This window comes from Vulpes lagopus, chromosome 15 (genome assembly GCF_018345385.1).
Source record: "Vulpes lagopus strain Blue_001 chromosome 15, ASM1834538v1, whole genome shotgun sequence".
Taxonomy (NCBI): Eukaryota; Metazoa; Chordata; class Mammalia; order Carnivora; family Canidae; genus Vulpes; species Vulpes lagopus.
This window is the reverse complement of record NC_054838.1, coordinates 17,418,094-17,444,653: the sequence shown is the minus strand read 5'-3', so window position 1 is coordinate 17,444,653 and position 26,560 is coordinate 17,418,094. Positions and strand designations below refer to the sequence as shown.

General features: G+C 41.7%; 1 protein-coding gene across 9 annotated transcripts in view; it reads right to left on the bottom strand.

The window, feature by feature from the left end:
* SCUBE2 (signal peptide, CUB domain and EGF like domain containing 2) overlaps positions 1 to 7,410 on the bottom strand; it is a 68,625-nt gene extending 61,215 nt beyond the window's left edge. For 3 of the 9 annotated variants that reach the window (XR_005983939.1, XM_041730396.1, XM_041730405.1), the window contains exons 1-2: positions 4,417 to 4,861; positions 3,014 to 3,136 (exon numbers count right to left, since the gene is read on the bottom strand). Coding sequence is in view for 6 of the 9 variants with exons in the window: in XM_041730396.1 (XP_041586330.1) it covers positions 3,014 to 3,136; positions 4,417 to 4,552 (259 nt within the window). In the remaining 3 variants the exon portion in view is untranslated. Of the gene's footprint in view, positions 1 to 3,013; positions 3,137 to 4,416; positions 4,865 to 7,202 lie in introns of those variants that run through there. The other 6 variants (XM_041730395.1, XM_041730398.1, XM_041730404.1 and 3 more) reach the window with 4 other exon arrangements.
* Between the last annotated feature and the right edge of the window lie 19,150 nt (positions 7,411 to 26,560).

The window sequence follows — 26,560 nt, the reverse complement described above, 5'->3', positions numbered from 1 at the left end:
GATAATTGAAGGGCATATGTGAATTCTGCATTAGTTTGGCAACTTTCCTGAAATTTAAAATCACTCCAAAATAAAATGCGCTTTTAGAAAACACAGCTCTGGGTGCCTGGGTGGCCCAGTCGGTTAAGCATCTGCCTTCGGCTCAGGTCGTGATCCCAGGGTCGTGGGACAGACTCTCACATCAGACTGCCTGCTCAATGGGGAGTCTGCTTCTCTCTCTCCTCCTGCCCCCCCCCACTTGTGCTCTCTCTCTCTCTCTCAAATAAATAAATAAATAAATAATCTTTTTAAGAATTTATAAAAACAGAAAAAAACCCACAAAAATACAGCTCCTTAATTAAAAGGCCAAGTTTAGATTCATTCTTGTTAAATTTGATTCATTCAGTTCTCTAAATAGAAAAGAACCATATAATGATCACTGACCACTGAAATACCCCCATCCCCAAAATCTGAGATATAAACAAAAATAATTTAGAATAGGGATCCCTGGGTGGCGCAGCGGTTTGGCGCCTGCCTTTGGCCCAGGGCGAGATCCTGGAGACCGGGATCAAATCCCATGTCGGGCTCCCGGTGCATGGAGCCTGCCTCTCCCTCTGCCTGTGTCTCTGCCTCTCTCTCTCTCTCTCTCTATCATAAATAAATAAAAATTAAAATTAAAAAAAATAATTTAGAATAAAACTTCATTTATTCAAAGCCACCTTGGAATCATATTATTTTCAAAATACTTATCAGGGCCCATATTTTCATTTCTCCAACATTTTGGCAGAAGAAACTTTATAGAGGATAAAATTCTGGTCACTCTAGGCAAACCCAGTTCCCATCCTTATACTTAAACAGTAACAGTGAAGCTGACAAAAATCACAACATACATGATACCATGGGTTGGACTCAAGAGGTTTAAACCATTAAGCGAAGGAACACCCATAAAAGAATTACATCTTTAAATATCTACATCTTGGAATCCTTGCAATCTTCATTTTCTCTCCTTTTCCTTTTTGAAAGAAAGTTTCTGCTTCTCGACTCTTGCATCAAGAAATCCAGACTAAAGAGGGACATCCTTACTCACTAACTTTATAGGTATTCAAAAATACTACAAGTATGTAAAAGATCATATCCCTCTGGAGTTTTAGTTTTAAATGACACTACAAAGAATATATGCTCCCTGCTAACAGTGATTACCTGTGGATAAAGGGATAAGAGGGTCTTTAATTTTGTTTCATACATTTTCTATAATGTTTGACTTTTCATAATAACAATAAATGTAATTATTTTATTATTATTATTATTTTTAAAGATGTTATTTATTTATTCATGAGAGACTTTATTCATGAGAGACACAGAGAGAGCAAGAGAGAGGCAGAGACACAGGCAGAGGGAGAAGCAGGCTCCATGCAGGGAGCCTGATATGGGACTCGATCCTGAGTCTCCCGGATCAGGTCCTGGGCTGAAGGCGGTGCTAAACCACTGAGCCACCCGGGCTGCCCAATATTATTATTTTAACGCCAATTTAGATACATAAAAGCAGCAACTCTGGTCAATCATTAGTTATTTTAAACTAAATAGTTGACTTTTCAATGAAAAATTGTCAGCGATTCAATTTCATGTGCCCTAATGTCAAGCCCAACAACTAAGAATAAGGAAATTCTTGCCACCTGTCATTCTACGTCTCTTACTAAGTATGTCCTCTACCTCAAAGAAACCTTGGCATAGTGTCTGCTCCCCTCCCACTCCCAGAGAGTATACAGTGACTAGAAAATCAGTGAAAAAGTAAACAATTTTTTTTCCCCAAGCAGAGTGCCAACGTGTGAATTCCAGTACTTTAAGTAGAATATTTAATACAGTGAGGAAATGGTACAGAGGAATCTGCAAAGAATGTTTCAGGGAGAGGCAGCCTTTTGGCCTCCCATGGTGTAATAAGACAGAGAGAGGGAAAGGTGGTTATCTGTCTCTGGAAGAACATGATCTTAGAGAAACACAAAGACTTTAAGGATGGACTACCGCCCCATCTGCTATGAACCTGACCAGAAGTACACTTCCTCTGATAGGAGAAGCAAATTTTTCACCTTGTGCACAAAGGAAAGTATAAGTAACAGGATTTCTCACCCACCAAAGAAGGACACCAGGAGGTTGAGTGAATACAAGAGATATGGGTCCAGGGACAGAGCTAGGGTAAATCCTGACTTTCTTCAACCTGCAGGTTAGCTGTGTGATTATGGCCACAAGTCCCCTTCCCAATTCCCCTACCTCAGTGTCTCACATCTGAGGGATGGGAATGGCTCAGAGCTCCCTGAAGGGCCCTGCCAGCTCCAATATGCCATGATTCCATCCCCAGGAATCTCCTTCTCCTATGAGTGCTCAGTCTTTGCCCAGTTCTGGATTTCAGTGTTCGTGACACTGGCCCAGAACACAAGATGGCAGAGTCCAGACTAGAGGCTCTACTGATCTAGAATTCTAAGGGCTTAAAATATCCCTCTGCACATCTTTCTAGGGTGAACATGCAGCTCCAAGTGAGACAGGCCCTTGGTATAGCTTCTAAAGCTTAGAAGGTCACAATGCCAAACAGCCCAAAGCCATGAGCAAGATGGAGCCTCCAAAATAAAGCCAGCAGGGGAGGGCAGGACTCCTGCACTCAGACTCCAGGGCAAGGGTGTAAATTGCCCCAGGAAGGTGCATGATCAGTCCTTTTCTGGCTGGCATGGCTCTCCTGATCAATATGGTTGTTGACTTTCTGCCCCCAACTGAATGGGACCAAAAATAGTAAAACACCTCTTTTCCTTTTCACAAGCTAGATGAAAGAACATTTCAGCTTCTAGAGAAGCTATGATCAGCTCTAGGGAAGACCTGGTGTTCCTAGTGCGTTAAAGGTCTGGAATGTAGTTCAGAAGGTAGGTGGTATGAGCTGGGGGGGTAGTAGAGCAGCACTTTTACCAACATGAGTGGCCACTGCAAGAGCTAAGGGGGTGAGAAGCTTCACCTGCCTGGCTCATTTACCACCAGTCCCCAAGCCACTTACCCTCACACTGCCTGCCCTCCCCTTGGTAGCCAGGCTTGCAGGAGCACTTGTAGGAGGTGAGTGTATTCTGACAGATGGCATTGGTGTGACAGTCATCTAGTCCTTGGGCACACTCGTCCACATCTGCAAAAGAGCGCAGCAAGCTCCTGGTATGGTGCCCCGAGCCCTTCATGATCTGGCTTCCGCCCTCTTCTAGCCTCATGTCCCATCAGCCCACCCCAACTCTCTCCTCCTCAGCTAAACTCCTGAGAAGCCCCTGGGACAAACTGTGCCACTTCCAGGCTCCTGCTTCCAGGCACAGCCTGTTTCTGCTCACTAGACTACTCGCCCACACACCCTTTCCACTCGCCTAAAAGACTCAGCCCCAATCTACCACCTCCAGGAAGCCTATCATGATCCCCCAGTGTAGGGGGTGTCCCCCACAACCTGCTCCCATATTTATCTCGATCCCGGGTCTCCAGGATCGCGCCCTGGGCCAAAGGCAGGCGCCAAACCGCTGCGCCACCCAGGGATCCCTTTATCTCCTTTCATAGTGTATATTATACAGGACTGTCACTGCTTTCCTGCCTGTCCTCCCCTCTAGATGGTGTCTTGGTTACAGACTCTGTGTCCTTGATGTCGAGCACAGTGCCTGGCACATGAGCAGCCAGTAATAAATGCCTATTGAAGGAAAAGACAAAGGTTGGCAAAACAAACAAACAAACCAACAAACAAAAAACCCAAAATGCTGAAAACGAAGCAGTGTCCGCTTTCTCAAGGTTTGGGGTTTGGGAGGGGGAAAGCCTGCCCTGGGCTCTGAGCGCACCGCGCTGTGCTCTCAGATGGTGCAAAGCGAGCACCCATCAACCTCTGCCCACCCTCTCCACCTGGAAGTCGGCCTTGGTTTAAGTATTTCCTGGGCTGACACCACTGCAGGATGTTAACTGAAAACACTGCGAGCGCAGGCAGCGCAGAACGTCCAGAGTTGGCATCTGCGGCCGCCGGGGAAGCCCGGTGCGTTGCCCACGACGTTCCCGGCCCCCACCCCGCGCCCGCTTCGCAGGGAGCTCTGGAGCCCAGCCTGGAGCGCACGGAGCTTCCCGGCCCCAGGGAAGGAGGGGAAGCTGCCGCGACCCTCAGTTTCCCCATCCACGCCGATGAGGAGCTGGCCCCGCGCCCGGTGCCCTCCGTCCTTCCCAGCGGGCGGGAGTCCGACCAGCAGGCGACCTTCGCGGACCGCAACTGTCATCGGCCCCGGGTCCGAAGCCGGCTGCGCCCGCAGGCCCCGGGCCTCTGGCGCGAGCGGCGGTGGCGCCTTGGCCTGGCGGGCGGTGAGGCCCCGGGGGGCCGGGGCCGCGGGCTCCCGCCGCCAAGCTCCCGCAGCCCCAGGTGCGTGCCGAGCCCCGGGAGGTGCGGGCACTCACCCTCCGGCGGCCCCGGGGCGCGGCCGCTGCGGCGCGGGACGGCGGCGGTCGGCGGCGGCGGCGGCAGCAGCAGCAGCAGCAGCAGCGGCGGCAGCGCCCAGGCCGTCCCGGGGCAGCCGCGGCCCACGACCCCCATGGATGGCGCAGCGGCTGCGGGCGGAGGCGGCGAGCGAGGCGGCGGCTCCGGGAGGTGTGTGCGGGCGCCCTGCCCGCCGCGCTCTGACCCCCCCGGCCCGGCCCCGCCCGGCCCCCAGCCCCGGCCTCATTTTCACACGGTCCTCCCCGGGCCGGGGCGGGGTGCGGGGGGCAGTGCCGCCCCTCCCGGCCGCCCCCTCCCCTCCGGGCGCGGGGCGGTGGCTGGAGGGCGGCTGTCAGCCTGGCCGGGCGGGGCCGCGTCCCCAGGGCGGCGGCACCAAACCTGCGGCGCCCGCGCCGCTGCCGGCTGCAGCCCCCAGAGCCTCGTGCTCCTGCTCTGCCTGCTCGCAGTGTCCTACAACTTGACCCAGTCCCTCTTGTGAGGCAAGTACACTCTGGCCTGAAATAGGAGGCTCCCAGAAAGTGTCCTATGGTCCCAGATGTCTAAAGCCACTTGGGACGGTACCGTGGTTGGAGTGAGAGTAATTCCACGTACTTCTGGCCCTCAGGAGACCCAGGGGAGAGGACATCAGCTTGCTGCTCACCTTGACGTGCACTCTGCACCTTTCTCCATGCCGTCCAACCCAGGCCTTCTGTGATCCCCAGCCCAAGCAGCGGCCCACCTGTCCCCACCGCCCCACATGCTTAGACTGTTCCTCTCAATCACAGCAGGAAATGTTCATCTCCCAGGACTCTAATTAAATATATCTAGAGAACAGCCTAAAAGGTGAAGGGAAAAGGGGCTAGAGGTCAAAGGTGAGCCACCAGGGACAAGAGCCAGCACAAATTTTGCCTGGGTCGCAGGTGGTATCTATGACCACCTGAACTCATAAACATCAGGTCTGACCAGCTGCAAATACAGACAGCACCTATCAGCTGGCTTTCCAACAAGCTAGTCCTTAAAAGGGAACATGTGCATACCTCCCCTTGCCAGCGATGATGGAGCCCACTACACTTGGCATGGAGCACTTGAGGAACAAATGTAGTAACAATTCTGAGATGCTGTTGTTAAACATCACACTGAGGGGTTTTAATCAGAGCGTCTCTTTATTTATTACATTTTCTCCTATGCATACATACACATACATACATACATACATGTATATATGCATGTATATATATTTATACAGGAGAAAATTTAATAATGAATATATATGAATTATCTATCTATCTATGAATACAAACACACACACACACACACATACCCCTTTGGCAATCAGAAAAAAATAAACATAAAAAAATCCCACCTAGCTCAAGCATAAGAACATGTCTTCCTAGGATCCATCCCCTTCCCAGAGCGCCCCCTTTGTAGCACAGCCCCCACCATCCCCACAGCCCCATCTGTTGCCCTGGTCTTTCCCATGCCCAAGGGCCTCGGCAAAGAATGCCTCTTTGGGCCTTCATTGCTAGTGCTGCTGCCTGATGGAGAATCTGAGAAAATAACTTTTCTGTGGTTGTTTTTCTTTTGACCTTTTCATCCCCAGTGAAGGCAGGCAGGTTGCATCCCTTTTTCTGTCTTTTTCCCTCTCCCTCCTATCCCCTTTTGTTTAGTACTGACAGAGACACTCAGCTATTTCTAGTCATAAGGATGGTTTTTACACATTTGTAAATCTTCACTTAGTGAAACGTTCCCTCCGCCTTTGTCTTTGTGTCCTTAATGGTAGCCATAAATTACCGCTTTCTTTTCTCTGTGCTGTATCAGGCTTCATTGCTTTTGAAATGATCAAAGTTATTTTCTTTTAAAATCCAACTGGAAACTACCCATTGTGTGGCACAGACCTCTTTAGCTCCAGTCAAAGCATATAAATACATAAAGCTGCTCATTAAACTCTACGGGAGCCTCCTCCAGCCCCTTGTGCCTGGTAAAGAAATAAGAAATAAATGTGCTGATCTTTCCCTTCACCATTTCCCCCAAGTTTATGTTTCAGTAATACAAATTAATTATGATAAGACCCAGTGCTTTTTTGCCTAAGAGGGTCAGTTTTTGTCATGTTTCCTGGAAAAGTTCACCACTGGCAGAAATCTCAAAAAATGTTCTGAATCCTATTTTGTTTGCCCTGACTTCCATACAAATGTGCTTTCAGCTGGTTGGCTCCCAGACTCCTGGGCAACCTTTCTGACACTTCAGATTAAAGTCAGTATGGTTTACAACTGGAAATTTCCATAGGGGAAAGGCTCCAGGGGAAATTTGTGTTCAAATGTCAAAGTTTTCAGTGTTCCAATGTCGGGAGGGACTTGGTGGGCCTTGTACTAGCTGTTGTCTGCCCTCTATTGTCCAGCGGAGGTCCCCACCAAACTTCTCTGAGAGGCCACAGACATGGTCCCTGGACTGAGTGAGGCTGAATCTTCCTTTCCCTCTCTCTCTCTCTCCCTTGCCTCAGGCTGAGAAGCCAGTGAAAAAGAAGTGAGGGGAAAGAGAGCCCAGTCGGCCCCATCACACTGATGTGGGCTTCTGGCACCACAGAGACTGCGGAGGCAGAAGGCCCCAGGTGCCTTGGCACCATGGACAGCTAGGTTAAACTCTGCATTCACTGGACACCTTTCGATGCCCATTTTTTTTGACTCCTCAACAGACTTTGGAAACTCTTTTTGGAAACTCTCCCTCCCCTGGATTTTCCTAATACCAGGCCAGCTCCTGGTTTTCCTCCTACCTCTCAGGAAATGCCTTCTCAGTCATCTTCTTGGGATCCTCTTTCTACACCCCCTCTCTGATGGTTCACGCATTCCCTTGTTTCCATGATAGAAATCTCCAGCGTGGATCTCTCCCCAGAGCTTCAGTTCCATGTATCCAATTGCCTACTGGATACCTCCACCTTGATCTCACACAGGTCCCTTAGATTCAAGATGTTCAAAACAGAGCTTCTCTTCTTCCTCAAACCTGCCCCTTCCCAAGTGCTCCCTCTCTCAGAAAAGGGCACCACCATTCTGCCAACACCACGTCAGAGATCTGGCAGTCATCCTGAATTCCATTCTTTCCCTACAACATCCAAACAATCTTGTTAACTCTACCTTCTTATCATCTCTAAATGCTATCCTCTCCCTCCATGAGCTCCTGAGATCTTTTCAGAGCTCAGGGCCTCATGAACCCTCACTTGGTCTGTTGCTCAGACTGGTATCCCCGTCTACAGCCTCATCTACCTTCAGTGTGTCTTTCACAGTGGCTGCCAGACTAAAATATAAATTTCAGCACACCACTCCCAGTCTTCCTCAGGCTAAAGTCAAAACGCCCTTGATACAACCACTAGGGAGAACTGTTGGGCATAACTTACTAAAACAAAAATGTGCCTACCCACTTCTAGGTATATATCCAAGAGAAATGAATACATTGTTCACTGAAAGACATGTACAAGAATGTTCATAATAGCTGTAGTCACACTAGCATGAAACTGGAAATAACCCAAATGTCTGCCAACTAGAAAATGCATAAACAAATTTCTGGGTGTTCATTCAATGGAATACTATGAAGCAAGAAAATGAACAAAGTCTCTCTCTCTCTTTTTTTTAAAGATTTTATTTATTCATGAGAAACACAAAGAGAGAGAGAGAGAGAGAGAGAGGCAGAGACACAGGCAGAGGGAGAAGCAGGTTCCATGCAGGAAGCCTGACATGGGACTCGATCCCAGGTCTCTAGGATCAGGCCCTGGGCTGAAGCAGCACTAAACCACTGAGCCACCAGGGCTGCCCAAAAACAAAGTCTCTTAAAGTTCAACAACAAGAGACATCTCATGATCATTACACTGAGTAAAAGAAGCCAGATACAAAAGGTATAAATTGTATATGTCCACTTCTGTGAAGAACAGACAGAACTAATTAATAGCAATTGAGGCCAGAGCAGTAGTTCCCTCTAGGGAGGGGGACTGACTGGGAAAGGCATAAAGGAACCTTCTGGAATGCTAGAAATGTTTTAGATCTTGATCTGGGTGGTGATTATAAGGAGGTATATACACATTCACTGAGATGTTGGCTAAGCTTAATGCACTTTATTATCTGTGTTTTACCTCAATAGCTAAGCTGAAATAAGAACTGCCTAGCCAAGGATTTTTATCTCATCCCATTCTACTTTGCCAGCTTGTCTCCTATCACTCCCTCAAAGGCTATGCTCCAGAGACAAACTACTTATACCAGAACTTTATCATTTTTCCCTCATACATCTTTTCTTTTGCCCACACCCTTCCCCTGGCCTAAAAGACATGAAGTAGGTCTCAGTAAATATTTAAATGAATGAAATGATATATCTTGATTATAAATATTACTATACCTCAAAGAAAAGGGTGTTTGCTGAGATGTTCCCCCAAAAGGAATAAGGTATGGATGAAAGTCCTAGAGAATCAGGTTAGCAGGTCCTGAGAACTAATGCTGGAAGGAAAATTGATCTGTTCTTGCTCACACATTAATTTCTTCTCCAGGGATGGCTGTCACATCCCTTGAAAAACTTTTTCAATATGTCTGAGTTGGGGACACCTGGGTGGCTCAGTGGTTGAGCCTTTGGCTCAGGGCGTGATCCCAGAGTCCTGAGCCACATCAGGCTCCCTGTATGGAGCCTGCTTCTCCCTCTGCCTTTGTCTCTGCCTCTCTCTTTCTTCTCTGTGTCTCTCATGAATAAATAAATAAAATCTTTAAAAAATATATGTCTGAGTTGGATTTGAGGTAGTAAATTTTTCTAGTTGCTTTATTCAGCCCCATCTACTCCTTTTTTCTTCCTAAGATATATTTATCTCTTCCCAAGGCAGGCCATGTTCCTAGGAGGTTAAGCTACCCCAACTTCTACTTCAGGCTCTAAGAGCTGGCTTAAGACAATCAGTATCTTTCATGCTGGGGCACCTGACCAATTATTTTAAAATATAAACTTTATCATTATTTTACAGTTGTAGAATCTGAAGTAAAGAGAGGTTAAGTAACTTGCTAGGACTCAATGCCAAGATGTCTGGCATCAGATCACCTTCTTAACCACTGCTTTTTACAGCCCATGTGTGCCAAGCATTGTGTTAGGCATATGGAAGATACAAGATAAATTTAAAGGTAAATCCTGACCTCAAAGACCTAAAAGTCTATCTTCAAGATATCCTCCAAAATATAAATATTACAATTCCTGTCTAAAAGCCTTTGGTGGGGCATCTGGGTGGCTCAGTCAGTTAAGTGTCTGCCTTCAGCTCAGGTCAAGATCTCAGAGTCCTGGGGTTGAGTCCCATGTTGTGGGGGGAGGGTCCCTGCTCAGTGGGGAGTCTGTTTCTCCCTTTTCCTCTTCTCTCCCCCTACTTATGTGCCTGTGCATCCTCACTTTCTCTTTCTCTCTCTCCCTCAAATAAATAAATAAAATCCGTAAAAAAACAAAAACAAAAACAAAAAATCCTTTGGTGCTTTCCTGCCTGCATTTCCTGTGTCATATGAGCAGGACCAGCTACATAATTTGCAGGGCCTAATGCAAAATTAAAATGCAAGACCCCTTATTTAAAAAACAAAGGTTCCATTTAAAGTGCTAAAAATATTTTTTTTCGTTTAAAAATATGCTTTTTGGGGCAGCCCGAATGGCTTAGCGGTTTAGTGCTGCTTTGGACCAGGTTGTGATCCTGGAGACCCAGGATCGAGTCCCACATCGGGCTCCCTGCATGGAGCCTACTTCTCCTTCTGCCTGTGTCTCTGTCTCTGTCTCTGTCTCTGTCTCTCTCTCTCTCTCACTCTGTGTCTCTCATGAATAATTTTTTAAAAAAATAAAATCTTAAAAAAATAAAAATGTACTTTTTAAAGATTTTTAAAAAGATTTTATTTATTTATTCACGAGAGACAGAGAGACAGAGGCTGAGACACAGGCAGAGGGAGAAGCAGGCTCCATGCAGGGAGCCTGATGTGGGACTGGATCCTGGGACTCCAGGATCACGCCCTGGGCCAAAGGCAGGTGCTAAACTGCTGAGCCAACCAGGGATCCCCAAGATTTTATTTTTTAAAACAATCTCTGTACCCAGTGTAGGACTCAAACTCACAACCTGGAGATCAAGAGTGGCATGCTCCACCAACTGAGCCAGCCAGGTGTCCCCTTTTAAAAATAGTTTATTACTTGTGAAACATAGTAGGGGTAATAGCAATATATAAATAACAACATAAACTCACAGGGCACTGAAGGGAGCCTACTTCTCCCTCTGCCTATGTTTCTGCCTCTCTCTGTGTCTCTCATAAATAAATAAATATTTTTTAGAAAAAACCATAAACTCACAAACTGCAAAAAGAGAACGCTTTTTAGAGACATAATTTTATACAATGCAATAAATAATAACACTATTAATGTGCTACCTTGATTGATCATAAGATTTTTTCTGCCTTATTTTCCTGCAGATTCATGTATTAGGTCATCAAATTTATACTTTTAGGATCTTCATTTTCAATCAATATAATTAAAAGGACATCAGTCATTCTTGAGAAATCAAAAGTCACAAATTTCAATAATTTTTAATTTTGAGAAGGATCTTTCTGCTGATCCCACTGTTACTGGGTCTACTGAGAGTATTTTATAGGCTATTACATATTGGGATACACTTCTGACCAAACATTTTAAAATATAAACTTTAGTATATCTAGACCTTATGATTCTTGTGGAACAATTTTTCTAAAAAGATTTAACTCTTCATACAAACCACTTTGGGGTAAGTCTGACTTTAGTTATAGATATAAATTTATACAATGGTGTTTCAATATTTTCTTTGATATTTCCTATAATTTGTGAAGGTCATATGAGAAACCAAAAGAGGCTTCATGATTTGTATATAGTGCAAAACACCTGTTAATGTATTTGTCATATCTTTGATTAGAAGGGAAAAATTAATTTTAAGATTGTCCTCCTTGTTAATAATTGGTTAATCTGAAGCTTCATATGAAAATGGCATTCTTTTCCACCTAATGAAACAACCTTTGTATTTGGTTGCTATTTCTTTCTTTTTTTTTTTTTTTTTGGTTTCTATTTCTAAGCCTGTGGGTACTTGTTTCCCAATGTTGCAGGTGTTTAAAAAATCAAAGATTCTAAACTGTTCAAAAAAATTCTAATAACTCCCTGCTATACTTGATTATAGGGTGTATATGCTTGCTTTTATTTTGTAATAATTTACCAATAAAGTTTACTGCCTGAGGGTGGACAATTCCTGTCCCAGTGCTTGGGCCAGAGTTAATATTTGTGCAGACGCCACAGGAACAGGCTCTGGGGATGGACCAGTCACTGTGGGTCTTGACGTTGCCCCCATGTAGACAGCCCCCTTTCTTCTTGCTGCTGCCTTACCTAGCTGCCTGTCTGAGCTTTGTATAAGGATATGAGCTAGTTTCATTATTCTCATAGAAGGAAAGCCATAGATACTATCTAAAGAAATGCAGGAAAAAAAATAAAGAAATGCAGGGCGAAGGACATCATAGAAAATTATAATTATAAAGGCAACTGCAAGCAGAAAAATCCAGGATTTCTAAAGAGCAGAAGAGCCGTGTACATGAAACTGGCCTCAGAAGAGACATGATAGAAACCAATTTGTAATGGAAGAAATAGAGGTTGACAATGAGCTACTCTACCTCTTAAAAATGCAGCACCCACCGCCCAAATGCAGCAAGCCCAGATAATTTCACAGGAAAAATTCTAACAAACTTTTAAAAGAGTGGATTATCCCAATGTTTTTTTATTGTTCTAGAGTCATGAGGAAAAGTTCAAATTTTTTCTATGAAACAAGTATACCATTAATATCAAAACTTGCAGGGCGCCTACCTGGTTTAGTCAGTGGGGCATGCAACTCTTTATCTCAGGGCTGTAAGTTTGAGCCCCATATTGGGTTAGAGATTACTTAAAAATAAAATCTTTTAAAAAAGATCAGGGCAGCCCAGGTGGCTCAGCGGTTTAGTGCCATCTTCAGCCCAGGGCCTGATCCTAGAGACCTAGGATTGAGTTCCATGTCGGGCTCCCTGCATGGAGCCTGCTTCTCCCTCTGCCTGTGCCTGTGCCTGTGCCTCTCTCTCATTCTGTGTCTCTCATGAATAAATAAATAAATCTTTAAAAAAATAATAAAAGTAAAAAAAGATCAAACTTGATAATATTGTACACACACAAAAAAGCAAACTATAGATCACTATCACTTACGACCATCAATAAAAAATCCTAAACAAAAAATTAGCAATCAGAATTTAGCATCATAATTAAATAGTATACATTTCAGAAGGCAAAGATGGTTTAATATTATACCATTTATATAACTAATCATACATAATAAACAAATTTGAAGTAGAAAATCATATGATCATCTCTATAGATGCTAAAGGGCATTCTAAATATGCATTCATGAAATGCCTGGGTAGCTCAGTGGTTGAGGGTCTGCCTTTGGCTCAGGTTGTGATCCTGGGATCCCTCATTGAGCCCCCTGCAGGGAGCCTGCTTCTCCCTCTACCTATGTCTCTGCCTCTCTCTGTGTCTCTCATGAATAAATAAATAAAATCTTAAAAAAAAAAAAAACTTTGTGACATCTGTAAGATAGAATATTATGCAGCTGCAAAAAGGATTGAAGAAGCTCTAAATGTTTTAATACGGAAAGATCTCCAAGATACACTTTTTTTTTTTTTGAGAGAGAGAGAGAGCACACACAGTGGGGCAAGGGCAGGGGGTAGAGGGAGAGAGAGAGAGAGAGAATCTTCCATAGGCTCCATGCTCAATGTGAAGCCTAGTGCAAGGCTTGATCTCATGACCCTGAGATCATGACCTGAGCTGAAATCAAGAATTAGATGCTTAACTGAATGAGTCACCCAGGCACCCCTCCAAGATACTTTTAAATGAGAAAAACAAAGTAAACAAAGAAAAACCAAGTATAGAACAGGGGATATTCTGCTACCTTCTATGTAAAAAAAGAAGAAAAATAAGAATCTGTATTTGTATTTGTTTATATATAAAGAATCTAGGAAGAGGGGCACCTGGGTGGCTTAGTTGGTTAAGCATCTGCCTTTGGCTCAGGTCATGATCTCCAGGTCCTGGGATCAAGCCCTGTGTCAGGCTTTTCACTCCTCAGGCTTCCCGCTCAGCAGGAATCTGTGTTTTCTCTATCTCTCCCTCTGCCCCTCTCCACAGTTCATTTTATCTCTTACAAATAAATAAAATAAAATCTTAAAAAAAAAAAAGAATCCAGAAAGATATAAAAGAAACTAAGGAGGTGACTGGGTAGATTGAAGTGGAAAATGGGAGGGAGGTTTTCAGTGATTATCTCCTTATACATTTTAATTGTTGAGCCATGGGACTATATTACCATAGATGAAGAAGGAAGAGAACTAAAGTGGAAGTGGTTTTTGTTATCATGTTCACCAAAATAACTGAGAATTGAATGAAGTCTAGATCCCAATCATTTTTGAAAATCATGAGAATTTTCAGTGTTTTGTTCATGGTTCATTTTCAGCTGTAAAGTATAAGTGAATTGTCACATCCCTTGAAAAACTTTTTCAATATGTCTGAGTTGGGGACACCTGGGTGGCTCAGTGGTTGAGCCTTTGGCTCAGGGCGTGATCCAGAGTCCTGAGCCACATCAGGCTCCCTGTATGGAGCCTGCTTCTCCCTCTGCCTTTGTCCTCTGCCTCTCTCTTTCTTCTCTGTGTCTCTCATGAATAAATAAATAAAATCTTTAAAAAATATATGTCTGAGTTGGATTTGAGGTAGTAAATTTTTCTAGTTGCTTTATTCAGCCCCATCTACTCCTTTTTTCTTCCTAAGATATATTTATCTCTTCCCAAGGCAGGCCATGTTCCTAGGAGGTTAAGCTACCCCAACTTCTACTTCAGGCTCTAAGAGCTGGCTTAAGACAATCAGTATCTTTCATGCTGGGGCACCTGACCAATTATTTTAAAATATAAACTTTATCATTATTTTACAGTTGTAGAATCTGAAGTAAAGAGAGGTTAAGTAACTTGCTAGGACTCAATGCCAAGATGTCTGGCATCAGATCACCTTCTTAACCACTGCTTTTTACAGCCCATGTGTGCCAAGCATTGTGTTAGGCATATGGAAGATACAAGATAAATTTAAAGGTAAATCCTGACCTCAAAGACCTAAAAGTCTATCTTCAAGATATCCTCCAAAATATAAATATTACAATTCCTGTCTAAAAGCCTTTGGTGGGGCATCTGGGTGGCTCAGTCAGTTAAGTGTCTGCCTTCAGCTCAGGTCAAGATCTCAGAGTCCTGGGGTTGAGTCCCATGTTGTGGGGGGAGGGTCCCTGCTCAGTGGGGAGTCTGTTTCTCCCTTTTCCTCTTCTCTCCCCCTACTTATGTGCCTGTGCATCCTCACTTTCTCTTTCTCTCTCTCCCTCAAATAAATAAATAAAATCCGTAAAAAAACAAAAACAAAAACAAAAAATCCTTTGGTGCTTTCCTGCCTGCATTTCCTGTGTCATATGAGCAGGACCAGCTACATAATTTGCAGGGCCTAATGCAAAATTAAAATGCAAGACCCCTTATTTAAAAAACAAAGGTTCCATTTAAAGTGCTAAAAATATTTTTTTTCGTTTAAAAATATGCTTTTTGGGGCAGCCCGAATGGCTTAGCGGTTTAGTGCTGCTTTGGACCAGGTTGTGATCCTGGAGACCCAGGATCGAGTCCCACATCGGGCTCCCTGCATGGAGCCTACTTCTCCTTCTGCCTGTGTCTCTGTCTCTGTCTCTGTCTCTGTCTCTCTCTCTCTCTCACTCTGTGTCTCTCATGAATAATTTTTTAAAAAAATAAAATCTTAAAAAAATAAAAATGTACTTTTTAAAGATTTTTAAAAAGATTTTATTTATTTATTCACGAGAGACAGAGAGACAGAGGCTGAGACACAGGCAGAGGGAGAAGCAGGCTCCATGCAGGGAGCCTGATGTGGGACTGGATCCTGGGACTCCAGGATCACGCCCTGGGCCAAAGGCAGGTGCTAAACTGCTGAGCCAACCAGGGATCCCCAAGATTTTATTTTTTAAAACAATCTCTGTACCCAGTGTAGGACTCAAACTCACAACCTGGAGATCAAGAGTGGCATGCTCCACCAACTGAGCCAGCCAGGTGTCCCCTTTTAAAAATAGTTTATTACTTGTGAAACATAGTAGGGGTAATAGCAATATATAAATAACAACATAAACTCACAGGGCACTGAAGGGAGCCTACTTCTCCCTCTGCCTATGTTTCTGCCTCTCTCTGTGTCTCTCATAAATAAATAAATATTTTTTAGAAAAAACCATAAACTCACAAACTGCAAAAAGAGAACGCTTTTTAGAGACATAATTTTATACAATGCAATAAATAATAACACTATTAATGTGCTACCTTGATTGATCATAAGATTTTTTCTGCCTTATTTTCCTGCAGATTCATGTATTAGGTCATCAAATTTATACTTTTAGGATCTTCATTTTCAATCAATATAATTAAAAGGACATCAGTCATTCTTGAGAAATCAAAAGTCACAAATTTCAATAATTTTTAATTTTGAGAAGGATCTTTCTGCTGATCCCACTGTTACTGGGTCTACTGAGAGTATTTTATAGGCTATTACATATTGGGATACACTTCTGACCAAACATTTTAAAATATAAACTTTAGTATATCTAGACCTTATGATTCTTGTGGAACAATTTTTCTAAAAAGATTTAACTCTTCATACAAACCACTTTGGGGTAAGTCTGACTTTAGTTATAGATATAAATTTATACAATGGTGTTTCAATATTTTCTTTGATATTTCCTATAATTTGTGAAGGTCATATGAGAAACCAAAAGAGGCTTCATGATTTGTATATAGTGCAAAACACCTGTTAATGTATTTGTCATATCTTTGATTAGAAGGGAAAAATTAATTTTAAGATTGTCCTCCTTGTTAATAATTGGTTAATCTGAAGCTTCATATGAAAATGGCATTCTTTTCCACCTAATGAAACAACCTTTGTATTTGGTTGCTATTTCTTTCTTTTTTTTTTTTTTTTTTGGTTTCTATTTCTAAGCCTGTGGGTACTTGTTTCCCAATGTTGCAGGTGTTTAAAAAATCAAAGATTCTAAACTGTTCAAAAAAATTCTAATAACTCCCTGCTATACTTGATTATAGGGTGTATATGCTTGCTTTTATTTTGTAATAATTTACCAATAAAGTTTACTGCCTGAGGGTGGACAATTCCTGTCCCAGTGCTTGGGCCAGAGTTAATATTTGTGCAGACGCCACAGGAACAGGCTCTGGGGATGGACCAGTCACTGTGGGTCTTGACGTTGCCCCCATGTAGACAGCCCCCTTTCTTCTTGCTGCTGCCTTACCTAGCTGCCTGTCTGAGCTTTGTATAAGGATATGAGCTAGTTTCATTATTCTCATAGAAGGAAAGCCATAGATACTATCTAAAGAAATGCAGGAAAAAAAATAAAGAAATGCAGGGCGAAGGACATCATAGAAAATTATAATTATAAAGGCAACTGCAAGCAGAAAAATCCAGGATTTCTAAAGAGCAGAAGAGCCGTGTACATGAAACTGGCCTCAGAAGAGACATGATAGAAACCAATTTGTAATGGAAGAAATAGAGGTTGACAATGAGCTACTCTACCTCTTAAAAATGCAGCACCCACCGCCCAAATGCAGCAAGCCCAGATAATTTCACAGGAAAAATTCTAACAAACTTTTAAAAGAGTGGATTATCCCAATGTTTTTTTATTGTTCTAGAGTCATGAGGAAAAGTTCAAATTTTTTCTATGAAACAAGTATACCATTAATATCAAAACTTGCAGGGCGCCTACCTGGTTTAGTCAGTGGGGCATGCAACTCTTTATCTCAGGGCTGTAAGTTTGAGCCCCATATTGGGTTAGAGATTACTTAAAAATAAAATCTTTTAAAAAAGATCAGGGCAGCCCAGGTGGCTCAGCGGTTTAGTGCCATCTTCAGCCCAGGGCCTGATCCTAGAGACCTAGGATTGAGTTCCATGTCGGGCTCCCTGCATGGAGCCTGCTTCTCCCTCTGCCTGTGCCTGTGCCTGTGCCTCTCTCTCATTCTGTGTCTCTCATGAATAAATAAATAAATCTTTAAAAAAATAATAAAAGTAAAAAAAGATCAAACTTGATAATATTGTACACACACAAAAAAGCAAACTATAGATCACTATCACTTACGACCATCAATAAAAAATCCTAAACAAAAAATTAGCAATCAGAATTTAGCATCATAATTAAATAGTATACATTTCAGAAGGCAAAGATGGTTTAATATTATACCATTTATATAACTAATCATACATAATAAACAAATTTGAAGTAGAAAATCATATGATCATCTCTATAGATGCTAAAGGGCATTCTAAATATGCATTCATGAAATGCCTGGGTAGCTCAGTGGTTGAGGGTCTGCCTTTGGCTCAGGTTGTGATCCTGGGATCCCTCATTGAGCCCCCTGCAGGGAGCCTGCTTCTCCCTCTACCTATGTCTCTGCCTCTCTCTGTGTCTCTCATGAATAAATAAATAAAATCTTAAAAAAAAAAAAAACTTTGTGACATCTGTAAGATAGAATATTATGCAGCTGCAAAAAGGATTGAAGAAGCTCTAAATGTTTTAATACGGAAAGATCTCCAAGATACACTTTTTTTTTTTTTGAGAGAGAGAGAGAGCACACACAGTGGGGCAAGGGCAGGGGGTAGAGGGAGAGAGAGAGAGAGAGAATCTTCCATAGGCTCCATGCTCAATGTGAAGCCTAGTGCAAGGCTTGATCTCATGACCCTGAGATCATGACCTGAGCTGAAATCAAGAATTAGATGCTTAACTGAATGAGTCACCCAGGCACCCCTCCAAGATACTTTTAAATGAGAAAAACAAAGTAAACAAAGAAAAACCAAGTATAGAACAGGGGATATTCTGCTACCTTCTATGTAAAAAAAGAAGAAAAATAAGAATCTGTATTTGTATTTGTTTATATATAAAGAATCTAGGAAGAGGGGCACCTGGGTGGCTTAGTTGGTTAAGCATCTGCCTTTGGCTCAGGTCATGATCTCCAGGTCCTGGGATCAAGCCCTGTGTCAGGCTTTTCACTCCTCAGGCTTCCCGCTCAGCAGGAATCTGTGTTTTCTCTATCTCTCCCTCTGCCCCTCTCCACAGTTCATTTTATCTCTTACAAATAAATAAAATAAAATCTTAAAAAAAAAAAAGAATCCAGAAAGATATAAAAGAAACTAAGGAGGTGACTGGGTAGATTGAAGTGGAAAATGGGAGGGAGGTTTTCAGTGATTATCTCCTTATACATTTTAATTGTTGAGCCATGGGACTATATTACCATAGATGAAGAAGGAAGAGAACTAAAGTGGAAGTGGTTTTTGTTATCATGTTCACCAAAATAACTGAGAATTGAATGAAGTCTAGATCCCAATCATTTTTGAAAATCATGAGAATTTTCAGTGTTTTGTTCATGGTTCATTTTCAGCTGTAAAGTATAAGTGAATTTCTCCTGTTGCTGTAGAATTGTTGACACCTTGAGTAGCCTGGGTGGCTCAGCAGTTTAGCATCGCCTTTGGCCCAGGGTATGATCCTGGAGACCCAGGATCGAGCCCCACATCAGGCTCCCTGCATGGAACCTGCCTCTCCCTCTGCCTGTGTCTCTGCCCCCCTCTCTCTCTATTTCTCATGAATAAATAAGTAAAACCTTTAAAAGAAAAAAAAAAAAGAATTGTTGACACCTGATTATGGTGAATTACTGTCCTGCACCAATTTAGGCTAAAGAGGCAACAGATAATGTTTTTAAATTCTTGTGGCAAGGGATGCCTGGGTGGCTCAGTGGTTGAGCATCCGCCTTCAACTCAGGGTGTGATCCCGGGGTCCTGGGATCGAGTCCCACATTGTGCTCCCTGCAGTGAGCCTGCCTCCCCCTCTGCCTATGGCTCGCTCTCTCTCTTTCATGAATAAATAAATAAAATCTTTAAAAAATAAATAATAATTCTTGTGGCAACATTGCTAACTATTGTCTAAAGCCTATGGGAAGAAAATGGGCAATCAAAACACAAACACACAGGCAGTCTTTAAAATCACCATATAAGATTACTGATATTAGAGATGCCATTATCCTTTTAAATTAGCACAGAGCCTATTAATAAGATAACAAGTTAAGATGTGACCTGTGATTCCTTGCAAATATCTGTTTATCCATTCTGCAATTTTCTTGCAAATAACTAACACAAGCCAGTTTGTCAATTATTTATTTCTAAAATATAGCTCATGCCAATGTTCAAGAAAAAAGAAAAGAGAGCAAAGAAAAAATATAGCTCATTTACCTTATATCAAAAACTGCACAGCATATGTGATAGAAGAGGCAGGGACTTTAGAGTTATGTAAATACAGTTGTAGAAAAAGTAGCCCTTGCTTCCATCTCACTACCATGACACCAAAGGGATGATGACAAAGTTTCTACAATGAACATGTATTAGTTATATTTTTTTAAAAGATGTTATTTATTTACTTACTTACTTACTTACTTACTTATTTATTTATGGGGGGAGGGGGTAAAAGGAGAGAGAAAAATCTCAAGTAGACCCCTGCTGAGCATAGAGCTGCAGGCAGGGCTTGATCTCAAGACCCTGAGATCATGATCTGAGCGGAAACCAAGAGTTGGATGCTTAACCAACTGAGCCACCAGGCGCCCTGAACAGGTATTACTTTTATAATTAAGAAGAGATAAGATTTTTTAAAATGTGTATAAACTGAGTATGGAGATAGCCCTGAATGTTAATTCTGATCCTGTCATTTATTATCTGTGAGATCTTGGTCAGAGTCTCAGTTTTCCCTTATGTAAACTGAGGGCAATCATTCCTGCTTTGCAGAGTTAAAGTTAGCTATGGATGAGACTATACTTGTGAATGACTGCATACAGGCTCTGGCATAGAGTGGATCCATAGTGACAGAGATTCTCATCCTCCATTCACCTGGTAGAGGCAGGACCCTGGAAGCCAAAACTGGCTGGTGCCATATTTCCTAAATTCCTCTATTTGGGCTATTCTTTGGCTGTGCCAAAGCGCAGGTACTTGCCCCTGCCTGTTGGGAGAAACCTGGTTATTAATCCATACCCATAGCATGACTGTTATTAGGAAACCTGGAATTTCTGGAGATAAACTAGCTCTGTTCAGATTCCAGAAGGGTGTTTCCCTTTTTATGCTAATGAAGCTTCAATGTAGGAAATTGAAATGTCTCCCAAAGTATATAATATAGAGAACTGAGAACTTACAAAATGCTCAGAAGAGTAAGGGTAGGCTGTAGACTGGGCCTTCAGGAATTCCCAGAAAACACTAGCCCTAATCTGCCAGGGCAGCCACTACTTCTGCGTCACTGGGGCAAACCTCAAGAACTCTCCAAGCAGCTGTGAATTCAGACACCTGAGCTTGAACTCTGTCACTTGTTATCTATGTAACCTTGGGCAAGTTACTTAACCTCTCAAGAATCAAGATAAGGAAGTTGTCATCATAGTATCTGCTCAACACCTCTGGAATTACTTCTACAACTTTATGAGCAAAAACAAAGCGAAAAGCAAATGGAAAATAGCCTCCACCTCACTCCTACTTTTCAAATCTCACATGAGTACATTTCACTAGCAGGATGTGAGTCACATCCAGGACCCTAGCTGCAAGGGAGCCTAGAAGAGCTATTTATGCTTTTTTTTTTTTTTTTTTTTTAGCTTGTCAGACTATGCAGGGCTGAAAGGGATACCAAAAAGACTTGGAAGTTAGTGCTGACTACCAAATAAACAAATCTGTCATAGAGTTATTTAGTTTCTACTAAACTAAGGCAACTTTTGCCACACCTGTTTCTACTGCAGGGGCTCCAAATGTAGTCAAGGTTAAAGCTCATTGTGCTCACTGGAAAATGTAGTAAGACATTTTTTGGTTGCCTCTCAAGCATCCCTCACCCATTATCTGCTCCTAACAATGCACAGATTTTCATTCATTTAGATATCTATCCACCTCTCCACTAAGCAACCTATGTGCTTTGGAAAACTGACTCCAATTTCATCTCCAGGAGTAGACCCTAACTGGTTTATATAAATCAGCACATTCCGTCTTCTTGGCCATAGTCATTGGTATAAGGGCAAATCTCTCTCAAAAGAAATGACTTAAATTTCACACTTCCTCTCCACATAGGATCCGAATGGTGAGGGTAAAATTCATAATTCACCTTTTTCAGCTATAGGTTTCTTTGCTGCTTCTAGTTCCTTTTCATCCATTCCTAACTCAATTTCTCCATTTTCTTCTCTGTCTTCTCTTGTGTTTTCTGTATATAAATATAAAATGAAACATTACTCAGCCTTCAGAAACAAGGAGATCCTGCCATTTGTGATAACACTAATGAATCTGGAGGACATTGTGCTAAGTGAAATACGCCAGACACAGGAATAAAAATACTGTGTGATCTCACTTGTATGTAGAATCTAAAAAGTTGAATACAGAAAGAGTAAACTGGTGAGTTACCAGAGGCAGGGAGGTAGGAGAAATGGGAGGACGGTTAAAGAGTAAAAGGTTACAGTTAAGTAGGATGAATAATTCTAGAGGTCTAATGTACAGCATGATGGTTATAGTTAATAACACTGTATTTTATACTGGAAATTTGCTAAAACAGTAGAATTCAGTTATCCTCACCACACACATAAAACTCAAAAATTTCTACTTGTCAAAAATCACCATTAACAAAGGTAAACCACAGCAGAGAAGAAGATATTGCAGTATCTATTAACAACTAGTAGTTAGGGCAGCCCTGGTGGCCTAGCGGTTTAGCGTCGCCTTCAGCCCAAGGCGTGATCCTGGAGACACGGGATTGAGTCCCACATCAGGCTCCCTGCATGGAGCCTGCTTCTCCCTCTGCCTCTGTCTCTGCCTCTCTCTTTCTGTGTCTCTCATGAATAAGTAAATAAAAAATCTTAAAAAAAAAAACTAGTAGTTATATCCAGAATATATAAAGAATCATTAAAAGTCAGTAAGAAAAAGACAAATCAACTTTTAAAATGATCAAGGGGGTGGGATGCCTGGATGGCTCAGTAGTTGAGTGTCTCTCTGCCTTTGGCTCAGGTTGTAATTCCGGAGTCTTGGGATCAAGTGCCATATCAGTTCCTCGTAAGCCTGCTTCTCCCTCTGTCTGTGTCTCTGTATCTCTCATGAATAAAATAAAATCTTCAAAAATAAATTAATTAATTAATTAATTAACTAATTAATAAAACGATCAAGAAACTTGAATGAGCACTTCATCAGAAAGGATATCCAAGTAGCCAATATACATATGAAAATGTACTGAATTTCATCAGTCATCATAGGAATGCAAATTAAAACCACAATGAGATACCATTGCACTCCTACCAGAAAGGCTAAAAATAAAAAGACTTGACAACATCAAGTGTAGTGTAGGATGCAGAGAAAGGAGAATACTTGCATCCTGCTGGTGGGAGTGAAAACTGATACAACCACTTGGGAAAAGAGTTTGACACATGTAGTATAACAGCAATTCCCCATATATTTTTTTTTTCTGGAGATAGATATATAGATATATAGATATAACCAGAAGTACATGCACATTTTCACCAAAAGACTCTAAAGGAACTTTTTTAGCACTATTGTTCATAGTAACCAAATCCTGGGAACGGACCAAATGACCATCAGTAGCAGAATAGATAAATAACTTCATAGTACATGGTATATTCTTACTATCCAGCAGTTAAAATGAATGAACTTCAGCTAACATTTTTAAAAAATGGATGGCTCTCACAAAGTTAATGTCAAACAAAAGAAAACTTACACAAAAGAGGACACACTGTATGACTCCATTTACCATCAAGTAAAGAATAGGCCAGTAATTCTCAAAGAGCTGTTTCAGCCTAGCAGTGTCAGCATCTGGTAACTTGTTAGGAATGTAAATTCTCCACCTTAGACACACCGAATCAGAGATTCTGAGGGTGAGTCCCAGAAATCTGTTTTAATAAATCTTCCAGCTGATTCTCATGTGAACTGAAGTTTGAAAAAGCCACTGGAAAAAACAGAATTGATCTATGGTGTTAGAAGTTAGAAGTTAGAAGTTAAGGGCAGCCCCAGGGGCTCAGCGGTTTAGCGCTGCCTTCAGCCCAGGGCGTGATCCTGGAGTCCTGGGATCCAGTCCCACGTCAGGCTCCCTGCATGGAGCCTGCTTCTCCCTCTGCCTGTGCCTCTGCCTCTCTCTATCTCTTTTTCTGTGTCTTTCATGATTAAATAAATAAAATCTTAAAAAAAAAAAAGAAGAAGAAGAAGAAGTTAGGTAATGATTGTTTGAAGGTGTGGGGGTTGGGGCATGCAAGAGTTGTAGGGTGGTAGTTCTTATGTTCCATTCCTTGGCCTGGGTGGGAATCATGCAAGTGATTCCAGTTTCAGCAGTGATAATTTGCTGATCTGGATGCATGCTTGTGATTTCTGCATGCTGCTGTTTGTGTGTTAGATTTCATTTTAAAAACCTACTAGAAAAGAGCTACATGATAAAACTGAGGAAATCTTCCCAAAACAAAAAGATGGAAAAATGTGTGTGGTAAGATGAGGTACAGAACATACAGCATATCTCAACAACAGACATTCCAGAAAACAAAAAACAAAAAACAAAAACAAAAAAACAAACAGAAAAAGAAGGGAAGGAAAACATCCAAGAATAATTTAAGAAAATTCCCCAGAAATGAAGCCTATGAATTTCCAAATTAATTGAAAAGGCCTCCTAAGTGCCTAAAATGGATGAAAATAACACACACTAGGCAAATTTCATCATCGGAAACAACAAAAAGATCGCTCCACAAAAAAGCTTCCAGAAAGAAAACACAGGTCTCATACAAAGGGTCAGATATCAGAGTGGCTTTGGACTTCTCAGTAGTGACGCTGGAAACTAGAAGGCATGAGGCAATGCATTTAAAATTAAGAAAAATTATTTCTAAGTTAGAAATCTATATTTTCTTAAACTAGAACTCTATAAGAACAGAATAATTATATTTTCATATATGTAAGGTCTCAAAAAATGTACAGCCCATTGCTTCCTAAGGATGTTACTGAAAAATATTCCACTAAAATAAGAGAATAAAGAAAAAGGCATGGGATCCAGGAAAACAGAATATTCAATTCAGGAAAGTACAGTAACCACAGCCTCTACACAGTGGGATGTCCTGCAGCCAGGATGATGGTAAGGGGAGACCCCCGGATGACAGTGGGCCCCAGGCAGCCACCAGTCTAGCCAAAAGCAGGTCCAAGGATCCAGGAGAGACTTCCTTAAGAAGATAGGAATGCACCGAATGGTAAAAACTAATGCATGAAGAGGAGATGTTTTACAACCAGCCAAGGGTTCAAGGTTAAATTAGTGATAAACTCAAGGAAACTAAACAAAGAAATTCCAAGGGGACCATTCTGAAGGGCCACTCTAGCTCCAGAGCTCCCATGGCATCAGTCTAGGCTGTGCTTATGCCTATGTGGCAGCCTGGCTTCTCTCTTGTAAATCCCCAATCCTGCCTTCTTCACCTCTATGTATTCTAAGAGTACTCCCTAAAATATCCCATACACTAAGCTCTACCTCAGAGTTTGCTTTCTGGACATCCCAACCTGCAACACAAGACAACTCCAGAGAAGAGAAAATTTAGAGAGGGAAACACAATCCATCATATTTTACTACACCACCTAGCTATCAATAGCATTTACATTTACAAAGAACTCAAACTTTCACTCTTTGCAGACAACATGATACTCTATGTAGAACACCTGAAAGATTCCACCAAAAAACTGATACATGGATCAGAACTGATACATGGATTCAATAAAGTTGAAGAATATAAAACCAACATACACAAATCTGTTGCTTTTCTATACAGCAATAATGAAGCAACAGAAAGAAAAATCAAGGAATCAATCTCACAATTGCACCAAAAACCATAAGATACCTGGGAATAAACCTAACCAAAAAGGTAAAAGATCTGTATACTTAAAACTATAAAACGCTAACGAAAAAAATTGAAGACAAAAAGAAATGAAAAAACACCCTATGTTCATGGATTGGAAGAAAAAATATTGTTAAATGTCTATGCTACCCAAAGCAATCTAACATTCAAAGCAATCGCAATCAAAATATCACCACCATTTTTCACTGAACAAGAACAAACAATCCTAAAATTTGTATGGAACCAGAAAAGACCCTGAATAGCCAAAGTCATGCCGAAAAAGAAGAGCAAAGTGGGGAGGCATCATAATCCCAGACTTCAAGCTGTATTACAAAGCTGTAACCATCAAGATAGTATGGTACTGGCACGAAAAAAAAGATCAATAGAACAGAATACAAAACATAGAAATGGACCCATAGCTATATGGTCAACTCATCTTTGACAAAGCAGGAAAGAATATCCAATGGAAAAAGGACAGTCTCTTCAGCAAATAGTGTTGGGAAAACTGAACAGCAACATGCAGAAGAATGAAACTGGACCACTTTCTTACACCACAAAAAATAAACTCAAAATGATGAAAGACCTAAAAGTGAGACAGGAAACCATGAAAATCCTAGAGGAGAACACAGGCAGCAACCTCTTTGATCACAGCCACGGCAACTTCTTACCGAACATGTCAACACAGGCAAGGGAAATAAAAGCAAAAATGAAGTACTGGGACTTCATCAAGATAAAAAGCTCCTGCATAGCAAAGGAAACAATCAACAAAACTAAAAGGCAATGGATAGGAGATGATATTTGCAAATGACATATTAGATAAAGGGCTGGTATCCAAAATCTATAAAGAACGTTACACACACACACACACACACACACACACACAGAATATTACGTAGCCATCAAAAAGAATGAAATCTTGCCATTTGCAATGACATGGATGGAACTAGAGGGTATTATGCTAAGTGAAATAAGTCAGTCAGAGAAAGACAAATATATGATTTCACTCATGTGTGAAATTTAAGAAACAAAACAGATGAACATAAGGGAAGAGTAGGAAGAGTAAGATAAGATAAAAACAGAGTGAGGCAAACCATAAATGACCCTTGACTACAGAGAACAGAGTTGC